Source organism: Silurus meridionalis, chromosome 21, assembly GCF_014805685.1.
Source record: "Silurus meridionalis isolate SWU-2019-XX chromosome 21, ASM1480568v1, whole genome shotgun sequence".
Classification (NCBI taxonomy): domain Eukaryota; kingdom Metazoa; phylum Chordata; class Actinopteri; order Siluriformes; family Siluridae; genus Silurus; species Silurus meridionalis.
The window spans coordinates 2,644,592-2,670,846 of record NC_060904.1 but is presented as its reverse complement, the minus strand read 5'-3'; the positions used below and the strand labels follow the sequence as shown (position 1 = coordinate 2,670,846).

General features: G+C 39.2%; 1 protein-coding gene across 5 annotated transcripts; it reads right to left on the bottom strand.

Moving 5' to 3' along the window:
• Positions 1-524: 524 nt before the first annotated feature.
• flt1 (fms related receptor tyrosine kinase 1) lies at positions 525-25,419 on the bottom strand. 5 transcript variants are annotated; one of them, XM_046833668.1, is made up of 30 exons: positions 25,091-25,419; positions 22,154-22,250; positions 21,721-21,932; positions 20,591-20,715; positions 18,483-18,645; positions 18,258-18,394; positions 17,941-18,112; positions 17,726-17,843; positions 17,455-17,624; positions 17,187-17,334; positions 13,242-13,365; positions 11,168-11,276; positions 10,155-10,466; positions 8,765-8,911; positions 8,304-8,435; positions 7,668-7,771; positions 6,548-6,683; positions 6,359-6,463; positions 6,157-6,270; positions 5,827-5,915; positions 3,981-4,101; positions 3,798-3,895; positions 3,148-3,270; positions 2,927-3,038; positions 2,663-2,762; positions 2,408-2,513; positions 2,222-2,313; positions 1,583-1,646; positions 1,401-1,492; positions 525-774 (listed from the first exon to the last, which is right to left on the bottom strand). In XM_046833668.1, the coding sequence occupies exons 1-30, from the start codon at positions 25,146-25,148 to the stop codon at positions 609-611; spliced, it is 3,846 nt and encodes a 1,281-aa protein (XP_046689624.1). In that variant the 5' UTR covers positions 25,149-25,419; the 3' UTR covers positions 525-608. The 5 variants fall into 5 exon arrangements, with proteins under 5 accessions (XP_046689624.1, XP_046689625.1, XP_046689626.1 ...); XM_046833669.1 differs by having other exon boundaries at positions 20,591-20,711; positions 25,091-25,135; XM_046833670.1 differs by lacking the exon at positions 25,091-25,419 and having other exon boundaries at positions 20,591-20,711; positions 22,080-22,202.
• Between the last annotated feature and the right edge of the window lie 836 nt (positions 25,420-26,255).

Here is a 26,255-nt window from a genome sequence, read left to right as displayed (position 1 = left end):
GTATAAAAAAAATTTATTAAACAAATTTCTCGCAAAAATCTTATAGTAAAATGGGGGAAACGTATTTTAAAAGTTTACCAAATGTTTGTATTTTGAAAGGTCAACAAAATTTCAGTTTGGAAATAAAGTTTGTCAAAGTTACATTTAAATTATATGTAATTTTATTATATTTCTTTGCCAACTAATTGAAAGTTTTATGTATTTTAAGTACTATATATTTTTTAAAGAATTAAAATAGTTTGGATTTTACTGCACTAAATAGTTACAGTTGCTACTTTTCTGTCCAGGCTTCTGTCCAGATCTGGAAACTTTAAACTTTTTATAATTGTTATTATTTTCTCAAAGTTGTACTTATAGGCCATTTCATGTGCTAATAATAATAATAATAATAATAATAATAATAATAATACCCTTCATAGTAAATTGTAATTGAAAAAAATAAATCTAATGTTCAAGAGCTGCATAAATATATATATATATATATATATATATATATATATATATATATATATATATATATATATATATATATATACTGTATGTACTGTTTGTATAAACATGTCCGTGACGTTCCTACATGAACAGCCAGTTGTATATAGGCATGCATGTTATAGAGAAGAGAAGAACAGTGCAGTGTTATAGTCAGGAGGAGGTGAACCACATGGGACAGTGGCAATTCCGTCATTCTCCACTCGGCCACAGGGGACGCCGCTCACACAGGGCAGTGCTGAAGTGCGTAGCGTTCTGTCATGGTGCTGGCTTTTCAAGAAGAACCTGCAACAAGCAGTGAAGACGTTATGTCTGTCCCACGATTTGACAAACTATTGAAGACTCTCTAAAACTATCCTAACTAATATAGACAAAAGTATTGGGACACCTGATTTTTCCAGCACTATGTAGTTCTTCCCCAAAGTTCGAGACACTTTCATTGGTTGGAGTGGAAGATCTTGAGTGGCTCTGACTTGAACCTTATTGAAAACCTTGGTGTTGAATGTGAACACTGACTAAACTCCAGACCCCCTCACTTCACCTACACCAGTACATGACTTTACTAACGTAAAATTAATACGTTAAATTAATCTCATACAAATCTCCACAAAATATAATCTTCCCAGAAGAATAAAAGTTATTATAAAAGCAAATGTTGACTAAATCTGGAATGGGAGGTTCAGAAGCACACACCAATCTAATGGTCATGTGTTCAAACATTTTGCCAATACAGTACATTACTGTAATGAACTAATTACAGCTAGACTGTTTACAGCCTGCACACTTTCCAGACTGCACCTTTTATAATATGACTGTATATCTAGAAGCACTTCAACATAGAATGACAGGCATCCAAAAAAATTAAGATTTAAAAGTTTCCTGGCGTGGTGTATCCAGGCCACCATGTTTACCTGGTGATCTTTTTGGTCTTGAGCTTGTCAGTCCATTTAAGCTGAACAAACTCTTCAGACGGAAGAACCATGCCACTGTCAGTCTGGGAATCCTGCAAACAAAAGTTTCCTCACATTATTGAATTCATGAAAACATGAAGTTACAGTCTTTTTAGTGAGTTTACATGGGTTGAGAAGCATACTTCTGGAACTTCTCTTTTGAGGTCCTCTTCAAAAGTGGCAATAACGGTTCTGGTATTGATGTAGCTAGAAAAGATGAGAGAATGTTATTTGATGTGGAAAGGTTTTCTCATTATGTGGCCTCACTGTCCACCTTCTAACATCCATGCCACGATCTTAATCACTGAGATCATATTTTGCACTACTGCTGCATGATTGGATTCAGATAACTGCATGAATGTGCAAGTGTTCCTAATAAAGTGGCCTGTCAATGTATGAGTAAGATTTATATTTACTTTGCTGTTACTGCTTGAGGTGTATAATAATGTCCTTCAAAGCTAACCCTTTACACTATTAATGTTACTTATTATGGAGTGCTGCTGAATTCTTGAATCTGATTGGTCAGTTGTTCCATGATAAAATTGAACTATAAATGGTTGATAAGTAGTTAATAAATACATCATTCTACACATTAAAGTAATGAAGACATAGTCAGCTCAGAGTGTGGTGTTAACTTTGCTGCAGGAAATCACCCTGATACTGATTAATTTCCTTAAATAACAGCATTCCTGAAGTGTTTTATTCCCTCAAATAATATTTGCTCTGTACTTAACTGGTGGAAACTTAGTCCTGGAGTACTAAGTTTGTGGATGCACACTTACCTCGGGCTTCCTTGGTGTGTGTCTCTGTAATCCAGAAGCTCTGCACCACCCTCTTCAGAAAACATGTTCAAGGGAATGTAATCCTTCCCATCCTTAAAGCCAGAAACGTTTTCATTAGTGTAGTGTTCTTCACGAGTAAGGTGGGTTTATTTTGTACAATAGTTGGATGAGTTTGAGATGGTGAACCTGTTTCACACGGGCCTGGAGCAGGTCTCCTAGGGTTCCAACTAGCTCAGGGAAGGTAGGTCTGTCTGATGGGTTTCTCTCCCAACACAGCAGCATGGTGTTGTAGCTAAGATAGTGACTTAACGTTATCATGCTAACCGCAACCAATAAGCACAATTTTGATTATTTCCTATAACAACAATGTACATCATTATGTTCCTCACACACTTTTACTCAGAATGTAATTTTATTGTATTTTTTACACGTGTCACTCACATATCAGGAGTGCTGTATTCTGGGGCACGCATTCGAGTTCCTTGTTTCAGTCTGTGACAAAACTCCTCGTCAATGTTGAGTCCTGGATATGGGGATGCCCCTAAACGAACACAAATGATCTGTGTGAGTGTCCTCAACTGCATCATCTACTTCTAATATTTATATCTTCTGACACATGCACTATTAATAATGATGATATAACGAAGCTAAAATACTATATGCTGGATGAAAAATTTACTGTTGTATTTAAAGACTCAACAATACCAAGTGAGAAGATTTCCCAGAGCAAAACACCGTAAGACCACACGTCACTCTGAGAGGTGAAGACCTTGTCGAAGATTGATTCTGGAGCCATCCATTTCAGGGGTAAGCGAGCCTATACAGAAAAAATTAAAGCATGGATGTTTGCTAATTAACTTAGCCTCATGTTCTGGTCTGTAGACAGACAGTAAACACGATGTAAATGTATGTCTGGATGCACTCACATCTCCTTTACGGACGTAATCGGGATCTTTGTAAACGTCTCGGGCCAGGCCAAAGTCACAGATCTTCACCACGTTGTTTTCAGAAAGCAGAATGTTTCGTGCAGCGAGGTCTCGGTGTATACACTAGCACACATGGGATCAGAAATAACACAGAAGTGTATTTAGGGCCATAGAATCCTATGAATTTCATTCAGTACATCTGGACAGGTGTGAAAGCTTTTGGGTTTTTGAGAATTTCTGGTCCACCTAAAATGTGGACTGCGCAAGAATTCCTGTAAACTTCCATGTCATATAAAGGAACTAACTTCAGGTTTTTAGCTTGAGGGTTCTCTTAAGCACTGACCGATTTATACTACAATGTGAATTTTTTTTTAATTTGGACCACAAGAGCTTCTAAAAAGCTCTCTCTATATATGTCAGGTCCCTTTCTTGTAAATAACAATGGAAATGTCACATTACTTCATGTTTCGAGTTCCATTATATACATAAAGCAATGTTTTGTCTTGTAGACATACAGTGAAGAAAGACAATTGGTAATGATATAATTAATATTGTAATATACAGAATATCAATAATAATGAAGGGATACGTTGGGAAGAAACTCTTTACAACCTATGTTAGGAATTTGCCTAGAATGATCATAGTGGTACCTTGCGTGAGGTGAGGAACTCCATGCCTCTGGCCACCTGGAAGCTGTATGAGATCAGGTCCTCTAGGTGCAGAGGAGTGTTTGACCATGAGATCAAACCTGAGAACAGAATTTTTTTTACTTCGATGTATGAATGCAAGTGTTTTTTTCTTAAAACAAATACACCTGTAAGGAAAATCCTCACCATCGTTCTCATTCTCCTCTTTTCCCTCGCCCTCTAATTCAGAGGTGACTTTCTGACAGTTTTGGCTTTCCACACAGCTCTTACACTCATCCTGCTGTCTACTGTCCTCTTCTCCTTTCACCTGAGAGAAAAAAGAAGGAGAACAATATGATGTGTGATTGGAAGTGTTGATATTATTATTATTATTATTATTATTATTATTATTATTATTATTATTATTATTATTATTATTATAGAAGGTACACGCTGTAGAGAAGGGGAATGGAAGTCAGTAGGAGTAAGACAGAGTACATGTGTGTGAATGAGAGGGAGGGCAGTGGAGTGGTGCGGTTGCAGGGAGAAGCGGTGGAGAAGGTGGAGGAGTTCAGGTTCCTGGGGTCAACAGTGCAAAGTAATGGAGAGTGTGTTAGAGAAGTGAGGAAAAGAGTGCAGGCAGGGTGGAGTGGGTGGAAAAGAGTGATAGCAGGAGTGATTTGTGATAGAAGAGTATCTGTGAGAGTGAAAATGAAAGTTTATAGGACTGTGGTGAGACCTGAGATGTTGTATGGTTTAGAGACAGTGGCATTGAGTAAAAGACAGGAGGTGGAGCTGGAGGTAGCAGAGCTGAAGATGTTGAGATTTCCATAAGAAGTGATGGCGATGGACAGGATTAGAAATGAGTTTATTAGAGGGACAGCGCATGTAGGACGTTTTGGAGACAAGGTGAGGGAGGTGAGATTGAGATGGTTTGGACATGTGCAGAGGAGGGACATGGGGTATATCGGTAGGAGAATGCTGAGGATGGAGCCACCAGGAAGGAGGAAAAGAGGAAGACCAAGGAGGAGGTTTATGGATGTGGTGAAGGAAGACATGCAGGTAGTTGGGTTAAAAGAGGTAGATGTAGAGGACAGGATCACATGATCTGCTGTGGCAACCCCTAATGGGAGAAGCCGAAAGAAGAAGAAGAAAAAGAAGAATATTATTATTACTATTATTATTTTAATTATGATTTGAGGTGAGTGTGTTTAAAACTATTTACCCTAATGTTAATTATACCACAGTGGCATTAAATTATTGAAACCTATTGGCTAGAAGGTGTTGTTTTATTGTACATGAGATTAGCCTTATTATTATTATTATCATTATTATTTATGAACAGATGATTGGGATTATAAAGACTAGTGCTAATATTCTTAGCATTTCTGCAGAAAACTAATTATGAGGGTTATGATTATGAGCTCCGAAGTTTTAGACAAAACACAACCACGATCATCAGAAAGAATTGTCCATGAAAACTTCTAGTAGAAATAAATAGTGACTGGTATGGTAATTGTATTATTTATTTATATACAAGTGATTTATTTAAGAGATTAAAAGTATTACTGTGGAAATATGGGCACCATTACAACAGGTCATAACTAAGGCTGTGTAGAGGTATAGAGAGGCCATTTTTAGAGTTTTTGTGCAGCAATTTACTTTTCAACGGACATTTTCAGTATATTTTAAGGCTCGTATATTAGCAGGCTATGTATGGCAAGGAGAGAAAGAGGCCTCATTCGTAATTGTCGGTAACTGAGATAAAGCCAGACCAGAAGTGAAAAACTGTCACCCTGGAAACAGTGTTTGTGGTAAATATAAAGCGAGGCTTTTCAGAAGGAAATGAGAACAGGACGTTGAAAAAAAAGAAAATCTTAAAATACACTCGTACGCCTGTAAAGACACAACAATGCATAGAACAGCAGAATACAGCGGGTGACCCAGACAAATCTGAACAAGAACAAAGAGACACATTTGAATAGAAAACAGTGTATGTGAGGAAGGTAAAGATTGGCATGTGTGTGTTTGTGTGTGCATGCATTGGACCAACCCTGTTCAGCATGAACACATCCCTCTTGCTCCTTAGGTACGAGGACAAGTTGCCGTACTTGCAGTATTCCACTATGACCATAAGTGGCCCTGAGGATGATCAACAATATTTTAGTTTGCTGAAAAAGTTTCCAATGCTAACTAATGCCAGATGATTAATATAATAACTTCTAACTAATGCTACAAGCTTAGATTTGTTATTTGTTGTCATTTTTTATGAGAAACAATCTTAGCAGTAGACAAAACATTGTCGCATAGTTAATGTCTGTAGAGAAAGATGTGAGACTCTAGTTCAATATGTTTAGTATGTGGATATAAGGGAGGCACACACCTCCTGGCCTGGTGCAGGCACCGAGGAGATTAACGACGTTGAGGTGATGTCCGATATGGTTGAGTATTTTCAGCTCGGTCATCAGAGCCTTGTGCTCACTTGCTGTTGCTCCCTCTGTAGGTGATTCATTGAAGCTTTGGTAATTAATTCACATGTTAAAATAGTGTGTTCAAAGAATGTGTGACATTTTTCCTGTGAATACCTTTGAGCATTTTGACAGCCACTGTGGTGCAGCCAGTTGAGTTGCTGATGCCAAAGGCAGATGCCTGCATCACTTTGCCAAATGCCCCTCTTCCCAGTGGCTTTTCTGTTAATAGTATAGATGTTCATATATCAATGCAATACGTCTCACATCAATTCTGCATAAATACATAAATACACAAATACACACCGAGCTGAAGACGCTCCTGTGGGAACTCCCACTTTTCGGCCTCATACTGTAGCCTTTCGCAGTGTTCACCAAAAGGCCCCTCCCCCTGGTGCAGGATGATTGGCAGGTATTCTGTCTTACTATTGGTTGAGTTTGGCTGAGACATAATATTTGTGAAATTGAAGCATTAGTGGATAAGGCCTTTCTAATCAACTATTCTAGCTCCACATTTTTACATATTAATAAAAAGTATTTCAGAATGAACAAGCGAAATGTTTTCACCAGACAGTATGACCTACATTTTCACCGCAAAACTACTGGTGTTCAGGCAAACAGACAAACAGCATTTTTAATACACACTAGCAATCTAGAGAAGCTTTTCTACAGAAATTTGAGCTTGATAAGGTTCTCCATTAATGGTTTGCTTGGCTTTAGATATGCAAGTCTTCAGGAAAAATAAATCAATAGTCAGACAGGTAATTCTATGGAAAAACTGATACTGTTTTCATAGAACACTTTGGGTTCACTAGTAACGATGGAATCTTTTGGGTGGAGGTGGTGGTTTCGATGTGTGTGTGCGTGTGCGTGTGCGTGTGTGTGTGTGTGTGTGTGTGTGTGTGTGGGTGTGTGGGTGTATGGGTGTATGGGTGTGGGGGTGATTAGGGAGGGAGCAGAAGTACTGCAGGCAATAAAAGCAAAAAAACACTAATTCTGATGAAGTATAAAAACTTTTGAGACTGTAACGAAGAAAAGTGTATTATTATATTTCCTCAGCTAAGTGTGTTTACATGCTGGGGACCAGCATGTAGCTGCAGTAGTGAATAAAGGCTTCAGCCATTAACTAAATAAAACCTTAAAAAGCAGATTATTTTCAGAAGAACTGCAGAAGATCTGTTTATTCATCTTTATGTCAGAACCTTACTATAAAACTCTATAAAAAATGTATAAATGTGTTTACATTTGCTTTTGTAAGTCACTCTGTATATGGGAATCTGCCAAATGCCATAAATGTATTGTAAATGTAATTGTACCATGCCAGACTGTCTGGACTGTCTGATGGAAAAGTAATATTTATTGTCTGAATTTTGTTGTGTGTTTTCCAGGAAGCAGATTTCGAAGGTCAGTATACCGCTCTCCTCACCTGTCTGAGCTTGCGAATGAGAAGTGTTAGGAGAAGCCAGAAGAGAGTGGCCACTACACACGTGCAGGCTAATGTGGGAATCTCCAGAGAAAAAGACTCTGAATCTAGACAAAAAAAGGTACAAATATAGACAAAGGCACAAGTTAGGTTTGTCTTTTTGAGATCTTTTCTATTTTCCTAATTATGATCCGGGCTTCTCCATTGTGTCATTTCTCAGTACTGCCCAAAGAGGGCAGTCATAATTCATTAGTGTTTTCTGTCTCCAGAATGTCACTGGTAGTCAAACACTGGCTTGCCTCACCAATTCATCCTTACACATTCTTTTTTGTCTCCCTGAAGATGTACAAATACCTAAACAGTTTACGGGAAGCAAACAGACGCTTTCTGTAGGAAATAAAAATTGGAGACAGCTTCCTTCCTGACCTATCTGAACACAGCAACAAAAGCTTGTCCTCTCCCCTGCAGGATACAAGGCATCCGTTTAGAGCGTCAGACTGCCAGGGTAGAAAGTAATAGAAACTGGGTGTGATTACATATTTAGCTCACTGGATGCGTCAGGTGAGCACATTACAGTAAACAGAAAAGTGTTTACAGGAAACAGTAAATGAGTGAATGATTGAACTTCTGCTCTCTTACTTTCGACTGAAATGTAAGCTGAGCTCCCCACAGATCCTCTCTCGTTGGCAGCCTCACATGTATACAAGCCCTCATCTTCAGCAGTGATGCGGTCAATGTGGAGAGTGCCATCTTCTGGTGACAAAATGATGCCTGGGGCACAAAATCAGTCAGTTCACTGAGTTCAGTGTGAAAGTATGAGTCTGGTTTCAAATAACAGGTTTCACTACATAACTACACATTTCTGTTCATGTGCAGTGATTGTGAAATGAATGGATTTCTGGTTCAAGACATTGTGCTATTCATGAATATCCTGCATATCTTGAAAACAAAGTGGTTGACACAGGATATAAGAATGCAGCTGAGATTTAATGTTTTGCTCCAGTGCTAAAACAATGGCACCTTGGGTTTATTACTCTTTAAAAACACAAACGTCCATTCAGCTGCTCCATAAGCAAAGACTTCTTGGATTTATTTCTCACCAGACACTTGCTTCAGCTTCCTCTGGTCCTTGTACCACGTGATGAGAGGTCGCGGCACTCCAGTGGCAGGGCACTGAAGAGTCACCGAGTTGCTGATGTTCACACTGCAATCGCTGAGGTTCTGCAGCAGCGCTGGAGCCTCCAGAACTATAGAGGAGAACGAAAAAGTCACAGCTGCATCACATTCTGTCTAATAGCATATACAAAATTCCCATTTAAATATCACTGGTGTCTCTAGAGAGGAGGCGGTAATGTCAGACACTGGCATATTTCTGTCACTCGGCATATAAGTAGCCGTACTGGAGCACATTAACAAAGCACTGAGTGATTTACAGATTAGTGAGCAGAAAGCAAGCTCTATTTCTTTCATTACAAATTGTGATGTGAAACATTTGACTCTCGGCCATTGGAGCTGTGCCATTTGTTGACAGTGTTCTAGTTATTTCAGCAATACATTTTGGCCCGACAGATTAAAGCGTGACTTCCTTGACAGCTGGCTGTGTGCCTGTGTCATTTGTTTTCAGGCAACTGTAATAAGTATGATGTTTCAGTTGAAGAATTTTTCAGGATAGTACATTTTACGTCATGTTGCAAAATGTTGTCCCGTTTCTCACATATCTTGAGTAAGTTTCATTTGGACAGCTCTGTGACACTTCCTTGTTTTAGCAGAAGCGTCTTTGAGGAAGTCTTTGAGTTAAATAGTGCCAAATATGACTAGGATAGAGGAATAAAGAAAGGATCACCTCATGACGAGCTGATTATTGTTCCGAATGTTTTCCTCTCTGAGACAATTGATTATTGTCTCTTTCCTTGGTCTTTGACAGTTGCTGATTGGCTGATTGTTCTCAGCCCCCGTGAAGTACTGTGTAGATGAGGTACTATGGGAAGTAGCATTGTGTGCTCTTCCTTCTGTCCAGCTCGCATTCCCACGTGAAAGAGGTGCTGTTTCAAAACAGCCTTGGATGGAGCAACTGCAGGAAGCTTAAGTAACTTGGTTCCCAAGGACCCTCTGTCTTTCTCTTTCTTTCTTCCTGTCTTTCCTTTTCTGCTCCACCTTCAACCCCCCACCCTTTTACTCAATCTATAGCTCTTGTGTGTGCATGCCTGTCAGCACATCCTTACATGACTCATACAGGAGTATACGTTTGTTTAGAAAACAATTTGAAATGGCTTTAAAATAGCTGAGTGTTTCCGTGCTTTCTCTGTTTTTTCAAGGGCATTTGGTGGACAACATACAAAAATACACCTAAAAGAAATGAAGTGTATTTAAGTAACTCAAGCAGCCACTTTCCAAGATCAAAGATTAGGATCTAATCATTAAAATGTTACACTTAAGATTTGGTAAATGGGATACAAAGCAGTTCTTGAAAACAGAGACCCCAAGACACACCTGCAACTGTTACAAGTGCCTCCTGGTGCGAGGGCTGCCCCGTGACCATGTGTGTGGCAGAGCAGCGGTACGTCCCAGAGTCTTGCGCTGTCAGATTTGTCAAGGTCAAGCGTAAAGTGAGCGAGTATTCTCCCTCTGTCAGCTTTCCAACCAGTGGTGGACCCTCCACCATGCTTGCTGAGCTGCCGGTCACTCTGTGCCAGGACATGTTAGAGTACAGGTGTTTATTGGCTATACAGGACAGGTGATAGTCTCTGCCCTCTCTTGGACCCTCCTCTGACTCCCCAGAGATGCTGAATCCTCCCTGGACATCTGTGATTGGTGAGATGGAAAAGAAGGCGTTTTAGAGCACGCTTATAAAGACTGCCAGTGCTAACTTGGACAAACAAAATAGAGAACAACATCATGAAAAGCACTTTTGTTAGTGTTGATCGAGCTAGTCTTTTTTCAGAACCTTTGATGACAATGTTGAATAGCCATTGTCGGTAAAGAGAGTGAGAGCGAACCCTCCGACCCCCCGTGAAAAGAGTTTTTATTTACTTTAGCTATTTGAAATTTCCCGTGGAAACCGCTCGAGGTTTTCCTGATGAAAGATAATGTTTATCTTTCCCAAACACCACCAGATCTTTCTAAATAAAGCACGTAATTCGGCATTGGGGAAGCAGGCTGATAAGGAGAACAGGTTCCTGTTCACCTCCCTAATCACCCGGTAGACATGGCAACATCCTACACGTCCACTGCAACTACTGTGAATGAATGGAACGTGATGGGAATCGCAAGAAAATCAGGCAAAAAAAAAAAAAAAAAGACAGAGAGACAAGATGCAAGAAGATGAAAAGAGGAAAATTATCTAACACCTTTGACTCCCAGCATGTGACATCCAGAGTAATATTTCAAATGATCAGTATTATATATATCAATATATCCTGCCAGCGATGTAATGACATTTCAGGAAGTCTGTGGTAAAAGTAATTGTAAGTGTTTTGTTCAATTGTTTGAGAAACTAAAAATACCTGTTACATAGAAGCGGATGTCCAGTTCATCTGTGCCCATTGAGTTGGAAGCCACGCAGCGATAGACGCCAGATATTAATGCCTTGCCAATTGTTAAAATACCTACAGTCTGAGAGCCAACATAAAGACACACACGCACATATATCTGAAATTAGCTGACACTTATAAAATGTGGTAATATGTAGGTCTTCATTTAACGATGCATGCAAAGTGGATGACTTTTTATTTTACTAAAATAATGGGAATCAAACATTAGAAATTCCACAGCTTTTAGTAATCAAATTATTATTATACACAATATAATATTTTATGTATTGAATAATATAAATTTGTGTAATTATATGATTGGTCAGTGATAAGTAGAGAACAAACCATGTACTGAAGTTTTTCTTCCTCATGTCATGGCTGTTGACGAACTCATGAATGACATAACTATTTATCATTACATTGAATGCTTTATGGAACTTTCATACAATAATTAACATTTGAGCCCCATTTAGAACATTTATTCCTCCATAATGTAATAAAAAAACAAACAAAAAAACCCACACACGCACGCTTCTGGTGTACGTTCTCCAGAAATCATAAAACTTAAACTTCTGTGCTAAAGAATTCCCTGTGTTTGGGGTAAAATTTACTCTAACAAAACTCTGACACTGAAGACTCCTTTCATTAAATATTTAATAAACTTCTCTTTACAGGAAATTCCTGCACATTGATGTTTATACAGTTTGGATTAATGACAACATGCTTTTAAATCCATTGTCTATTATTACAGTTTTCTCAGTTGCTTTGGAGCATTTGTCAGATCAGAAAGGAAATTCTTAAAACTCCTTGTTCAACCTCCATGTTATTAACCACTTGTGCACATCATAAAAACAATTCATTCATTTAATCGATTGTGTACAAGTGTCAGCTGTTCCCTACATTATCAGTTGTTTATGTTCATGTTGATCAAAATATATTATAGCGGTTTCACCTAAATAGTCTTAACCCCCTATTCAGCATTAGTTCATTGCATAAATCATTGAATGCAAAACACTTAAACAAGTTGTCCGAATCTGTCGAGCTTAAATTTCTATTAAATTTCTTTTGGGGAAATGTTTCTTGAATTGATGAATTGTGCAGATGAATCTTGAATGTCACTAATGAAGGGAAGCAATTCAAAGCAATCAATAATCAACTAGTTCTCAAAAACAGGTACATTTTGTGAACCTTCAATTGGAGAGTGTATACAGACAGAGCAAAACACATAATTACGAGAAGCAAAGAACGAACAAACACTTAACAAAATAAAAGTATGAATCCTGTCTGGTCTCTTGCAATCAAATAAATAAATTTGTGCTGCTGAAATTCATAGATGCCACAATGAAGAGAGATGAACTAAAGATTTTGAAAAAAGTATAGACTTTTTCAATAAATCTATAGTGTTGTGCTGTTTATACAAATAGTTTTGAGAATGCAATTACTGGTTTACAAATATTTAGGATGATTCGATAAAACTGTTAAGATGTTACTATATAAATGATTACAATAAGAATGAGTGCATGAATATAAACCTATGATTTGCAGCTTCACTATTGTCAGAGCTGCTGTTATTAACGAAAATGAATGAAAAAATGTTCGACAAATCAGAATCGATCATTTCAATTAAATGTGATTTAATATAACAAAAGCACTGCTTTTACAGTGTTGTTCCAGAGAACCTTTCATTCAGCCTGGTTTTTTTTTCTGTTATGTTTGTGCTGATAGGTTGTTCGATCAATAAAGTGTTCTACTGCCCCCCCATGGTAAACTGCCCTTGTATATACTACAGCACACGGCTGATTCCTATAAGCGGAAATGAAGTAATATACAGAGGTAAAGTGTACTACTTTAAGTGTTACTGTTAACAGTACTGCAGTACTACTTCCCTGACCACGATGTAGCCTTGTTGTTTATGTGGAACAGTTATGCAATAGCTGCTCCACCTTTTTTTCCAAAATTCGACAGAATTGGACACTTCAGTCGGCTTCCCACACATCTCCATCAATCCTTTCCCCTTCAGAAATGTCTACCCATGAGTTGTTCTCACCTTATTCCTCCCCTGCAACACTTCCCGCATGTGTGTGACACTCAGAACAGGATTGTGGGTGGACGTGACTGCTGTCTGCTCTCTCACTGCAGTCCAGGAGGAGGAGGAAGCCGGCTCCTTGCATCTTAGAGCCAAAAGACAGAAAAGAGACAAGAGGAAGAGAGAGGGACAGGACTTAGTTTAGCTGGAGAGTGATGTCACATCACACAGGTGTGAGACACAGCTGCAGCAGAAGGAAGAGGGAACTCCGGAAATATCTCATTATCATCATCATCTGTCCCCTGGGAATTGCAGTTTTCTTCATTAACAGCCTTAAACTCAGGTTTCTGAGAAACTTTTTCCTCCTATAATTTAGAATGCAGTTTGGGATGTGCATATCGGGATTGGAGGGTGGTGGTGATTGTGCTTGTGAGGTTAACAGTCAGGACACAGTGTTTTTGTTTTCTGAAGTGTCCTTGATCTCTAATTAGCAGTGTCCAGTGCTTGCACGTGTTTTTTTCTGCTGTCTCCGGTGTGTAAACTTCCTCAAACTAAATCATCCTCATCCATAGCTTCACAAAACCCAGGTCTTATCTAGTGCCAAGCCTATTATATCTCTGTAAACTTGTGTGTTGTGTTCTGTAAGGTGCGGTGTTCTATACACCCCCACACACACACACACACACACATACACACACACACACACACACACACACACACACACACACACACACACACACACACACACACACACACACTTTTCTAAGTCCTGCCCTGGCTCAGACTCCTCTCTCTCTCTGATTACTCTTCCTCTTGGCAAAGATAGTGAGTGCCCATCTCCTGTGCTCCCATGTCCCACCCTGATCATGACACCAGAACTCCTCACCCACTCACCCACACACACGAATACACATGCACACACACACGCACACTTCTCTCCCACGCCTCCCAGGAAACACATGCACTCTAAAACCATATGGAACGCACATTTTTCCCCTTTTAATCATTCTGTTAAAAATAGAATCCAAAATTCACACACCCACTCAACCCCCACACACACACACACACACACGCGCGTCAACATTCTCTGTGTGCCTGAGTACAGTGTATTGAGAGTATTCTGTATTTCAGTTATTCTGCATGCCTAAACTCATTGAAAGCTTCAAAAACAATAGAAATCCAAATATGTAAATGTTTATGCATCAGTTTATTTGCAAGAAGGTCAGTAATTACGTTAAACCTTCTATCAGTGAGAATTTGCACATTTAAAATAAAAGACCATATTGTACATATAATTTTGCCTTTTAATATAAAACCACATACATTTGATGATAACACAGAATTTAGACAATACTATGAATTTTATCAGCCGTTTTACACACCTGGCAATTATTTGCATTTATCATAAGTACGTTAGTGGTATAAAATTATTAAATATTAGGTTCATATATTACTCATAGAAAATCTGTATAAAAAGGATAAATCACATTGGGATAGACCCATAAAGTGAGAAACCTTAGTCTTGAACACACACTCACAAGCAGGCATTTGCATTCTTACCTACATACATACATGCATACACACACACACACACACACACACACAAAAGAAAATGTTCTTTTAACACAAATCATGGCCATGTGTGATACTCAGCGTTGTCACAATCAGGAACTCTTTGACATAGTAATCTAATGACACAGGTTGATATGGGATGACAGCAGTCTTTTATTTCTGGCCCATGAAGCCCTACACAGCAGGAGCTCTGGACCAGCTCTAGAGATTTTTCTGGACATAATGCGAACTTCCGAGCAGTGAACGTCCTTTTGTCCACCTCTCTCTGAACACTCACACTGAATTACTGATCCAGAATACATGATCTGAACTCACAGCTTTTTTGTGGATGTTAGAACTACAACAGGCAGGCTGGGGTTTGGAAACAGACATGGTTCATACATCCATTATAGTACCACTCCAGGACATGAATATAAAAGCAAAAAAGCAGCTCCAGAAAGGGTAGGCAGTGTGTGGATGGAATTGCACTTCTTTTGGCTCAAAAAATGTCTGAGAAAGATTTAGGATTTTAAGATTAAAAAAAAGATATTCACCATACAGAGGTGAAGAGAATAAATTAAAAAGCACTTCCATGGTATGCATATGTGGACCCCCTTCCTCCTGACTGCATCTTGTCCTTATGGTGTCTGTGTTTCCCAGCATGCACCAGTGCAGTCCTGTCTCTGAAACAGCTGCTGTGGAAACAGTCCAGACTCTCACAGAAGGGTGCCATGGGCCTGCAGGGCGGCGGCGGTGGTGGTGTCATTGGAGGTGGTGGGGTTCAAGGACAGTGTTGATGACTGGCTTGTTAATTGAACACTAAATAGCGTGGACAGGGAGGAGGTTGGTTAGGATGCGGGTATTAAGGTGGTTGGAGATGCTGGTCAAGTTGGAGGGGGGTGTTGGAGGCTGTGGGATAAGGGGCTCTCAAGAATAGATCAAGCCCTTGAGGAAGCGAACTGTGCCACGTTTGAAGACGCAGGGACAATCACGCTGCTGGGAAGCCGCCTCGCGTCGGGGAGGAAGCCAAACAACGAGAGGAAAAGCGCTCTGATTTTCGCACAGGAAGTCCGTCTGCGCCTCCTGCCCGGCTGAGATAAGAGCGCTGCCGTTCCCATGGCCGAGGCTTGAGCCTGTTCAGCGTTAGGAGGCCAGCCCGGCCCATAGCACCACTCTCCCTGCGCCTCCTCCGCCTCAACGTCAGGCCAGCCGCGCTGGGCTGCTACAAAGAATAAGGGCCTCGGTCAGGATCCTGCCAGTGATCAGCTCTTAATAATACACTTTTAATAACACCACTTAAAATCAATGGGTTTTTTTTGGCATAAAAAATTATTAAATAAAAAAGATAAAAATCTTATTAAATAAATAAATGCATTTTTTTACACTTATAACAAAATGTATAACATTTGGACAATTGACTATTTTAAAGGGCTCATTACTCTTGCAATATAAGATTTGTTTTAATTCATAAATTCATTTAATTTACATATTTCCTTTACACCACTTTTAGGATGTAGAATACAATAGCATGACCAAGAGTGACTGTTCTATGAAACTGCAATGGCATGTAATATACAAATATATATATGCATGGTTTGGGTTTGGGTTTGGGATTAGGCGTTGCATTCAATAACAGATAAATAGATAATAGCTTGACTTGTCTTAGCAGATACGTGTCTTGTGTTTGTGTGTGTATGTGAATATAGGCGGATAGAGACACCATAATGGGAGTTCCTTCTCATGTGAATAGTGCTGGCTTGGCATTTCTCATGAGAATGCAAAATAGTTTGTGTATGACACATTAGGAAAAGCTATGACAGGATGCGCCCGTCCAATCAGAATAATAAACAGGCTGCATTCTGTAGGGGAAGTTCATTAAATCATGGTGTTTGATTTAGAAACCAGCTAATCGTTATTGTAAGAGCGGAACTCATCTCTTTTGAAGTTTTTTTTGGGGCTTTTAACTCCAGGTTACACTGAGTTCCACGAATGTACCAGGCACACATTCATGCAAATACACACACACACACACACACATACACACCATCATTTGTTCACACAAAAATGAATAGACACACATGAAAGAGTTGCTAAACCATCTGTTCTAGAGGCTAAGAGGAAACCCTGTCTGAACTCATGCTGAAATAGACAAAACATGTCTCCATTCACAAACAAACAGACACATACATAAGACACTAGTGCTATAGGCATGAACAAAAACAAATCAAACACACTATGACTAATATCTAAGTTGGTGTGCTGTTGGGAATCCATGTGTCTAAGAAAGGAGGATACAGATTCAACATCCAACAAAATATTTTTTCAGCTAAATTTGTTCTGGCTTAATGTCCAAATGCAATGTGTACCATTTCTTGTTGCAGTAGGTGAATGTGCTCAGGATAGTGTGGCACTTACAGGCCTTTAGAAGGGCAGCGATGCCAGAGCCATTGGATTTGAGGTCTTGGGACTCCATGAGCAGTGCAGCGGAAGGCTTGCCTGCTGAACCGTGGCATAGTTGCTGTATCACGCACTGCTACAGCTTTCTCACCAATCTGAGGTTTAACTTTGAGAGGGAAGAGAATAGTAAGGACCTTCAGTTTACAACCAAACACATAACCTATGGATGCCACTAAAAGCCCCATTAAATAGCAATATACATTCTAAGTTTTGAAGACATGCATACCGTTCACCACAAGTGAGAGTGTGAGGTTCCGATAAAGACCAAACTGCTGGATACGAGTGAGGATGGTATAGACCCCAGCATCCTCCTCTGCAACATCTCGAATCACCAGAGAATAGCCATCTACATGGTATCGTGAACACTGCTCATCTGCCACCATCCCATCCTTCAGCCTGACCAACGATCACACAAAGAGAACGTTAATAAAATTGAAAGCTTGCATATTGAAACCATTGATTAGAGTATGTGGTGTTTCCATTTTCCACTGATTTACCAGACAATTTCAGGTTCAGGGAAAGCCCGTAATTTGGGGAACAGGCGAAAGGATTTCTGCCCTGCATGTGCATATACCAGTGATCCATCTTTATGCTTTAATGTGATGAAGGGCTGATCTGAAAATCAAAAGACATGCATGTTTATTAGAAACACATAAAAACTGTAAACTTATTTAAGCTTATTGCTCTTGTAATAGAGATTTGAAAACTTTACCATAAACTATGACTGAGGTGTTGACTTCCCGCTTTGCTGGTCCACTTGTCACATGGCAAGTGTAGAGTCCTTTATCAGCCTTGTGCAGTTTGTGGACAGTGAGAATGCTGTAGAACACAACATTGGTCTTGCTCTGTGTTATACGCCGACTGATTGAGACCGAACTATTACCCTGCAGACAGAGAAACGTTTTATACATGTATCTGGTTGAGTAATGTCAAGATTTAAGAAGCTGATAATAATGTGCAAAAATGAAATATGTTAAATCTGAACATTATGGTAGTCTCTGATATTTTCTGGATGAACATTTGTGTTACCTTTCCAGGGTAACTCCAGTTGATTTTCACTCTTGAGTTCCACTCAGCTGTAACAGTGCAGTTTAAGGCCAGTCTCTCTCCTTGCAGAGCTTGGACCAAGCCTGTGCTGTTTAGATATACCTGTTGGATCTTATTCACTGGAGAGAATAAAACAAAAGTGAAAATTCTGTTCATTTAAAAGATCACATTTATCCTATGACTTATCTGTCTACATTGTTATCATACCGGGTCTGTAAGTCAAGAACTTGTTGGTGAATTTTGTCCCATTGATGATGGTTTCACAGGAAAAGAGACCAATGTAGAAGTATGTGGGGGTTCGGATAACAAAGCCCTTTCTGTTATTCCAAATGATGTTCCTCTGATCAGTGCCAAGTCTTCGGTCAGGAAACTGTAATGATTAGAACATAAACCATTCAACTTAACAGGAACTCTTGCAGCTATTTATATCCCTAAAGTTCAATTACAAATTAACTACAGTCAAACACCTTCTTGTGAAATCTAGCCAATAATATTCTATTTTACCGTCTGCTGTAGACTGATTTGGTAACAGGATTGTGTTTACCAGGATTCTTGAAGAGCTGTATTATGATTTTATTTTATTTTAAATCCAGGGGAGGAAATGTTTACTTGAGGAGCTGTGACAGCTTGGAAGTGCCCTGCCCTTTCTCAAGGGATCAGGTGGACACCTCCTTTCCAGTGTGAACAGGTCAACACCATGAATGTGTTAGCTAAGCCATTTTCAATGTGTTCCCATACAGGTCTTACATAGCCAATGTTTCCTGTTTTATGATCTTACATTCTACACACGCATAGTATAAGATGCCCCCTCCTCCCCTCTACTAAAATCCCTTGTACAGAGCCTGAGAGTGTTGAGGATATGGAAACGTGACTCCAGTCCATCGCCTCACATCCTGTTACTACAGGATATAGACACTGCGGCTGGGGCCCTCAGGTCAATCTTTGGAAGGGCCCCCTGTCCACTTTTACAGCTTCTGTGAGAGTTTGGCCCCCAGAGTATTGTTCCTTATGCAAGAGGTGTGAGATTAAAGATATTCGTCTGCAAAAAAAAAAAAAAAAAAGAAAAGAAAATCTTTTCCAGAAAAAAACACTCTAGTAATGTGTTACAGTCCAACTTTGAATGGGAGATCAAGATGGCCTTGTATTTTTAGACTGATTACTTTGGTGACTTTGTACAGAGGGTCAAGCATTACATAAACACAGCAGGCTGAAATTAAATGGGAAGCTTTTTTCAAGCCAAGGGGAGGAGAGGGATGTCATATCGATGGCAGATCCCAAAACAGCTCCCATCCTGAAAGCAGAGCCAAAGGGAGCGCTAAGGGAACTGGTCATTTTGCTCTTTTCCGCTCTAGTTCACTCATTCTGAACAGTTTTTTTTAACTCTCAGATACAGAAATAGCTAAAAATGGCATGAACAGTTGTCCCCTAAGACTGACACCAGATTCAACCTTATACATTATTCAAATTAATGTCTGATGATTGGCTAAGTTGATGCAGACAGCTGTAGAAGACATCAGCAGTTCCCTAAATACAAGGACAAGTTAAGGTGGGGGCACGTAGACCCTTGCGTCCTGTCTACATCTCCGGGGTTTTACATGGTGCCAGTAAGACGGAGGAAGCCGGGGGCGCCACTCTCTTTGCCTGTTGGCGTAAGGCAGGTAACTTTGTCACACGGAAGCCAGGGAAAGACTCTTGTCTATACACAAACACAAACCCAATCACTTGAACTTTGCTGGAGCAGGGCCAATGGGAGGAAAGGAACAGGAATTTGAGAAATTCATGAATGAATTTGTAACTGACTTGCTAAGTTTCACCATACAGCAAAGGATAGAAAAATATTAAGAAATAATGTAGTTGCATATGGTAGATCATAGTGCTGGGGAAGGGACTGTTATGATGAAATGGGTGGAGAGGGTGATGAGCAGTGAGGGAAGAGAGAAGCAGATAAGTTTCATGAAAAATGCCAGTGGTTACTAGGTGGAGATTAAAAGGAGAAATATTGTTTCCAAGAACATGTGTAATGCAGGTTGAACTATTGTTGCACATTCACTATTAATCACAAACACTATAAATGAGTTGCCATTACTGGAAATAAGCAATACAATTATAATAATATGTTTTATAATATTGAGGTTTGAGAGTAGATCAATGGACAAAAAATAAGACCATGATAATTTTGATGAAGATGATGACAAATGGATGGTGGTTCATCAAATATAGTACATATATAGTATAATGGTGGACAAAATAATAATGTGGGCAAAAAAGGTTAATTTGCTAATGTTTTTGGATGACTTCAGGGATTTGGTACTCACTTTGACCAAGGAAACTTTGGAGTCTGGGTTAGTGACCCTGCAGGGGAACACTAAGTCTTCTCCTTCCTTCATATAGACCACGTCTGGGATCTCTTTCTGCACCTTTACAAATGGCTGCTGGCTATCTGAAACCCAAACACTGGGGTCAGGAAAAAACATATACATTCCTTTGAACACACAAAGCTGGTTACCAAATACCACACAAAGAATTTGACCACAGATAACAATTTGGAGTCAGCAAGAAATATTGTTTGCTAGTTATCAAAAGCTTTGTGTGTTGTTTGTAGGCTTGGTTGCACTTTCTTTTGCAGCTCAAATCATCTTGTGGTATTGAAAGAGCTTGGGTGTTGCTCGCTCCATTGTTTGTTACTCTAGCATTATTAAAGGAAAGAAAAGAAATCTCTGAACATTTGAACAAAAGTACCCCAAGGACTCCTGGATGCAGGGGCTTCCTTGATGTGCTTTGATTCCATATAAAAGAGGGAGGGAGAGGCTTAATGGACATGGTCACAAGAGCAATTGATGGCCCTCAGAGGCCTTGTTTGGTGACCGGGTGCTTATTTTACTCACTCAAGGTCCCTGTTTCTTGGACATTTTTTCTGCTTCATAATGGATGATGCTGTCTACCAGCAAATCCTTACTGCCCAGGGATGCTTCCTCAGTTTAATACCCATCCCTTTCACCTTTATTTTCAAGCAGTTATAAATGCTCAGCACTCCTCTGCCAAGGGAGACATCCTATTCCCCATCCCTGTCCCCCACCAGCCCCCCATGAGCAGCACAGGATGCGGACAGCAAGGCTGAACAAGGGAGATAAGACCTGCTGCCTTGGGAAAGGCTGCCCAAGAGCTGTGCCTTTCGACAGCTGGGGCTATTTCTGTCCCCCCTAAGGTAGCTCTTAAATGAAAGTTGCAGGCTATATATAGGCAAGAAATGGGGGAGACAGTGAGAACCCATGCCAGACCTATTCACTTAGTCGGATGTGCTGTGCTGGGAGAAAATGCTGTTTAGATATTATGGACTTCCTTTTGCATCCTGTTTTGCCTTAACAAACAGAAATGGTCGGTGAGTTCACCAGATCTTGGAGTATCTCACTACCTTTGAGTATAAATGGCACAGGGAGCCTCTTACCTGCGATGAAGACGTAGACAGAGGTGTGTTTGCGCTGCTTGTGCAAATAGCGGCAACGGTAGGATCCTGTATGCTGGGCTAAGGCAGGACTGAGGGTAAGGCGGCTGCAGTAGTGGTTTGCACGCTTGCCACAACGAGTCTCTTCTACTTGAGCACTCACTTGGTTCTTGCTCACACCCGAGGGGAGCACCCACTCCAGCTCCCATCGTCCCCTGTAAAATTGGTGGTTTATGTTACCCAATATTGTGCTTGTTCATTTTGATCACAGTTCTGGATGAAGATTGTGTACCTTTGAACAATTATTTTTCTCATAACCATCTTATCTTAATGTAAAAAGAATTAATGGGTAGTTTACTGGCCTGGGTCAACGACCTCGCAATGGCGTATATGTCTGTCTGCCTGTGAAACCTAATGAAATACTCTGGTTTGTCACCTGCAGTTCAGCTGGACCATCTGGTTCTTCTCTAGGGTGATCTGCCGTTCAGTTACATCCAATACTGGAGAGCTGAACCTTCCTTTATTGTCTGCATCTTTAAGATAGAAGAGAAAAATACATCATTTAAGAGCTGCTGATCTGAGCAGCAAGAAAGACAAACATAATCTATATAGTTTACCACTTGTTTGAAACTCATCAGTATATTTACAGAAAATTAGCATTTTATAAACATATAATTAACAGATAGTTACTGACAGCAAAGTCAGCGTTATTTGAAAAAGAATAGTTTCTGATTATGTGCTGAAAATCATTTCAATAAAAATTCTCAGAATTCCTCTTGCATTCCACTTTCATGTTTTTTCTCGCAGATCGGACCAACCAGCCATTTCTAAGTAAACAACCCCATTGTCTCTAAGTCTGTAGGGATAAACTATGAAGAGGAAGCTGAATATGATTTCATAACTCTGGCATAACTCTGAGTAATATCTTACCTTTGTATGGTATCACATTAAATTTTATATGCTTTATAGCAATTAGTAGATAGTGAATTAATATTTTAAATAATTTCAGTGTAAACCCTGATCATTTCTGTACAGGAATACAGTATGCAATAAACACTCTAAAAACCTGTAAAGGGGACTGTTGTCCAGAAGCTGAAAACACAAGTCAACATTTAGATAAACGAGGGTTATACATGGCACATACAGAGGTTCAAAGGTATGAATGTGTTTTCATACTTAAATGTACACTTTAGTGGAAGATTTGGGTTTAAAAACACAATGTGTTCCCAAACCCTGTCTGAATACATCCTGGTCTGGGGGTTTGTAAGTGGCTTTCACCATTGTCTATGCCAAACTCACAGCTTCATTTCCTTGCCAGCATTTTCACATGGCGCCTATATACTAAGCTGCTGCTTCAATTTAAAACAAGGAAGCTGAGTCAATTAGTTCCACACGACATGAAACCGAGGTCATATAATGGCTGGATGCCCAGGTCTCAATCAGCATATTCCACACACTCCAAAGTGAGCCTTTGTTACTAATTACACTGTAAAGGTCACAGCACTGGTAACATAACAACTTACATTGGTTGGGTATTAAATCAGTAAAAGGATCACAGCATGGGAGCACAGTCCCGTATCTTTTCCGCCAAGCAGAAACTATTTTCCTGCACACCTCAATTGAGATCACAACCTAATGACCAGGTTTAATAAACTCGTAAGTAGGAACCACAGTTTAAGGTTTTCTTATTGTTACATGTTACAATGACAAGCAAAAGAACAGCAGCAGGGTGTGAATTCTGTGGTAGTTTTGTGGTAGTTTTGTGCTAGATTGGGGTTTTCCACTGAGATTTACTGTTTCCACAAATTAAAATCTGTCAGCAAGTTAATTTTGGATAAGCAGTCTTTTTTCAGAAAGACTGCTTATCTTATAGACAAAAGAGGAAATATTCTTAGACTATACCGCACTAATAGAATCCATAAAAGTGAATGTAAAATTCAAAAAAGACGTTTTGAATTTAGTTTAGTGTCAATTTAATCAACATTTGAGTTGAACTGAAATTGACCACTTAAAAAACCTCTTTATACCTATGTGTATTATTATATCTGTATTATTATGTGTATTATTACATGTGTATTATTATATGTGTATTATTACATGTGTATTATTATATGTGTATTATTATATGTGTAATATATGTGTGTTTTTATGCTTTCTTTGTTTTAAATGATTGTATAAATTAGGTTATACAATATTTTTTTAAACATTATTATTGTTTTTATATTACTTACATCTATGCTAACCCGTACACACCTTTATTTATGACCTGAGGTCATTTAACAAGCAAAGAGCAGTTCATAATTAATTGCACTTTGATTGAACGTTTTTTTTTTTTTGCAATCAGTCTCTTGGAGATAAGAAATTGATTTGGCCCTCAGTAATTACAACTGGAATTGATTGAATAAATTGAGATGAATTGATAAATGTATTATTTCTCATGCAGTCTTATTTGTGTTCAGGATTTTGTCGAAAAGAAAAAGCCTTTAAAGCTTGTTTGGCTGCAAGGCAGGTTTTTTTTTAAGTCGAGAGGAGTGACGCAGAGTTTCGCCCTCCATATTTCCTTCCCACGGGGGTCTGTTTTAGTCATGAGCGCTGATTAGCTGCGGGGCCTGCACGCGCACTTCCAAAGTTTCCTTGCGGTGGTCGTGACCCCACAGTCATTTATATTAGAAAGTCATCAGGCTCAGGAAATAAACGCCCTCTGCGACTGAACAGGGGCCAGAACAGGAGCGCGCACACACACACACACACACACACACACAGTTCACCTTTATGAAATCTTTCAACATCTATTACACACATTCACGTTAATAATAATAATAATAATAATAATAATAATAATAATAATAATAATAACAACCATCATCCTCCTCCTCCTCATCATCATCATCATCCTCATCATCATCATCGCCATCATTCAGTTTTTTGTAACCCCTACAATGAGGGTCTAAATGATATAACCTCTACTTTCATTTGCTGTTTTTTTGTTTTTGTTCAATTAAAAGAGGGAACAAGTTAAAACGTCTGCAATAAAATACAAACACGAATAATTGCATTTTTATGCATATACATTGTTTATTATGTATATTTATTTTTTGCTATTTTTCATTATAATAATTATAATTTAATAATTTAATGTAAACTATAGTTTTTTAATGTGAATATAAAAAAAGTGCGAGTTTTAGTAAGTAAAGTAATTGTATAAAAGTATAATTTGACCTCCTTGTGTAGGTGCAGGTGTTGGTTTCATGCTCCTCTGAGCATTTTGCTACTGCTAACAAACTACCATTATTATTATTATTATTATTATTATTATTATTATTATTATTATTATTATTATTGATGTTGTCGTTATTTGTTGGTAAACACCTACCTTTGGTCATTCCACGGCTCGTCAGTCCACAGAGCATCACTAAAAAGATCTCCAACATCTTTCTGGTAAAAGTTCCTGTTCTCAGACACAAATAATTGTTTCTTTCCCCCGTTTTTTTTATTTTTTATTTCTGTAGTAATCGGTGATTCGCTCCTCCGGTAATAATCAGTTCATTTCTCGCGCGCGTTGAAAGCAAACTTCTGGTAAGGGTCCGAGGTGGTGAGATGCGCAATCGCGTCACTTGCGAATTCACCACACACACACTCACACACACATACACCGCATGCATGCATGCAAGTACACACACACGCTGTTTCTGGCACTCGTTCTCTCTCTTACTTGTCCATTGTGGGCTGTGCGCTGGGATTTTATGCGTTACCGTGGTTTCCGGTACGCGCGAGCGCCACAGACACACACCCCCACACACACCCCTTTGGTGCGACCTACCCAGACGCACTCGGTCCTGCGCGCGCATCAGTCATTTGCAATCTTTGTATATCATTTTCTAGGAAAAGAAAACGGGGTTATTCTAATATAAGCTGATATTAGGTTTTTTTTTGTTGTGTAGGGTTTCTGTAAACTTTCTACAGCCATGAAACATCGTGTAAAAACAACAACAAAAAAACAACCAATTTTAAGTTATTGCACTGCTTCTTAGTGCTCCAGGATAACACTGCTCTATAGCGAGTCTGATCGGCAGCCCTCTTTATATCAATACACAGATTTTCCCTTTAGATTTAGATCTGAACCCTGACCTTTTCAAATTGTTGGTCATCTTTCAGAAATTTTTCTTGACTTTCATTTTTGCTTTGTGCTGTTATCATGCTGAAAGGTGAACTTCTTTTCTCAGCTGTCTAACAGAATCCTGTGGATTTTGTTTATAAAATGCTATTATAATGCTGCCATCACCATGCTTCACCATGAATATGAGGTTCTTATGGCCATAAGCTGTTCTACCATGGTTTCTTCAAACCAGAAATTTTTTTGCTACATGGTTCTGGTAATTTTACGCAGGATTGCATGTTTTTCCCCCTTCCATCTAGTCACCCAACCTCAGAGCCCCAGACAGGTGAAGATTAACTGCAGTTATTCAGAAGCCCTTCAGTGATTTATATAACTATATTTTAAAACACACGTTGCAATGTGATTGGTTGAATCTAAATGC

Coding starts and splice junctions, on each gene's coding strand:
- flt1 (XM_046833668.1), bottom strand. CDS start 25,148: ATGTTGGAGATCTTTTTAGTGATGCTCTGTGGACTGACGAGCCGTGGA. Junction 6,271..6,358: donor GGCTGTCAAAATGCTCAAAG/GTATTCACAGGA, acceptor AATCACCTACAG/AGGGAGCAACAGCAAGTGAG. Junction 4,102..5,826: donor ATGTGTTCATGCTGAACAGG/GTTGGTCCAATG, acceptor TTTTTCTCTCAG/GTGAAAGGAGAAGAGGACAG.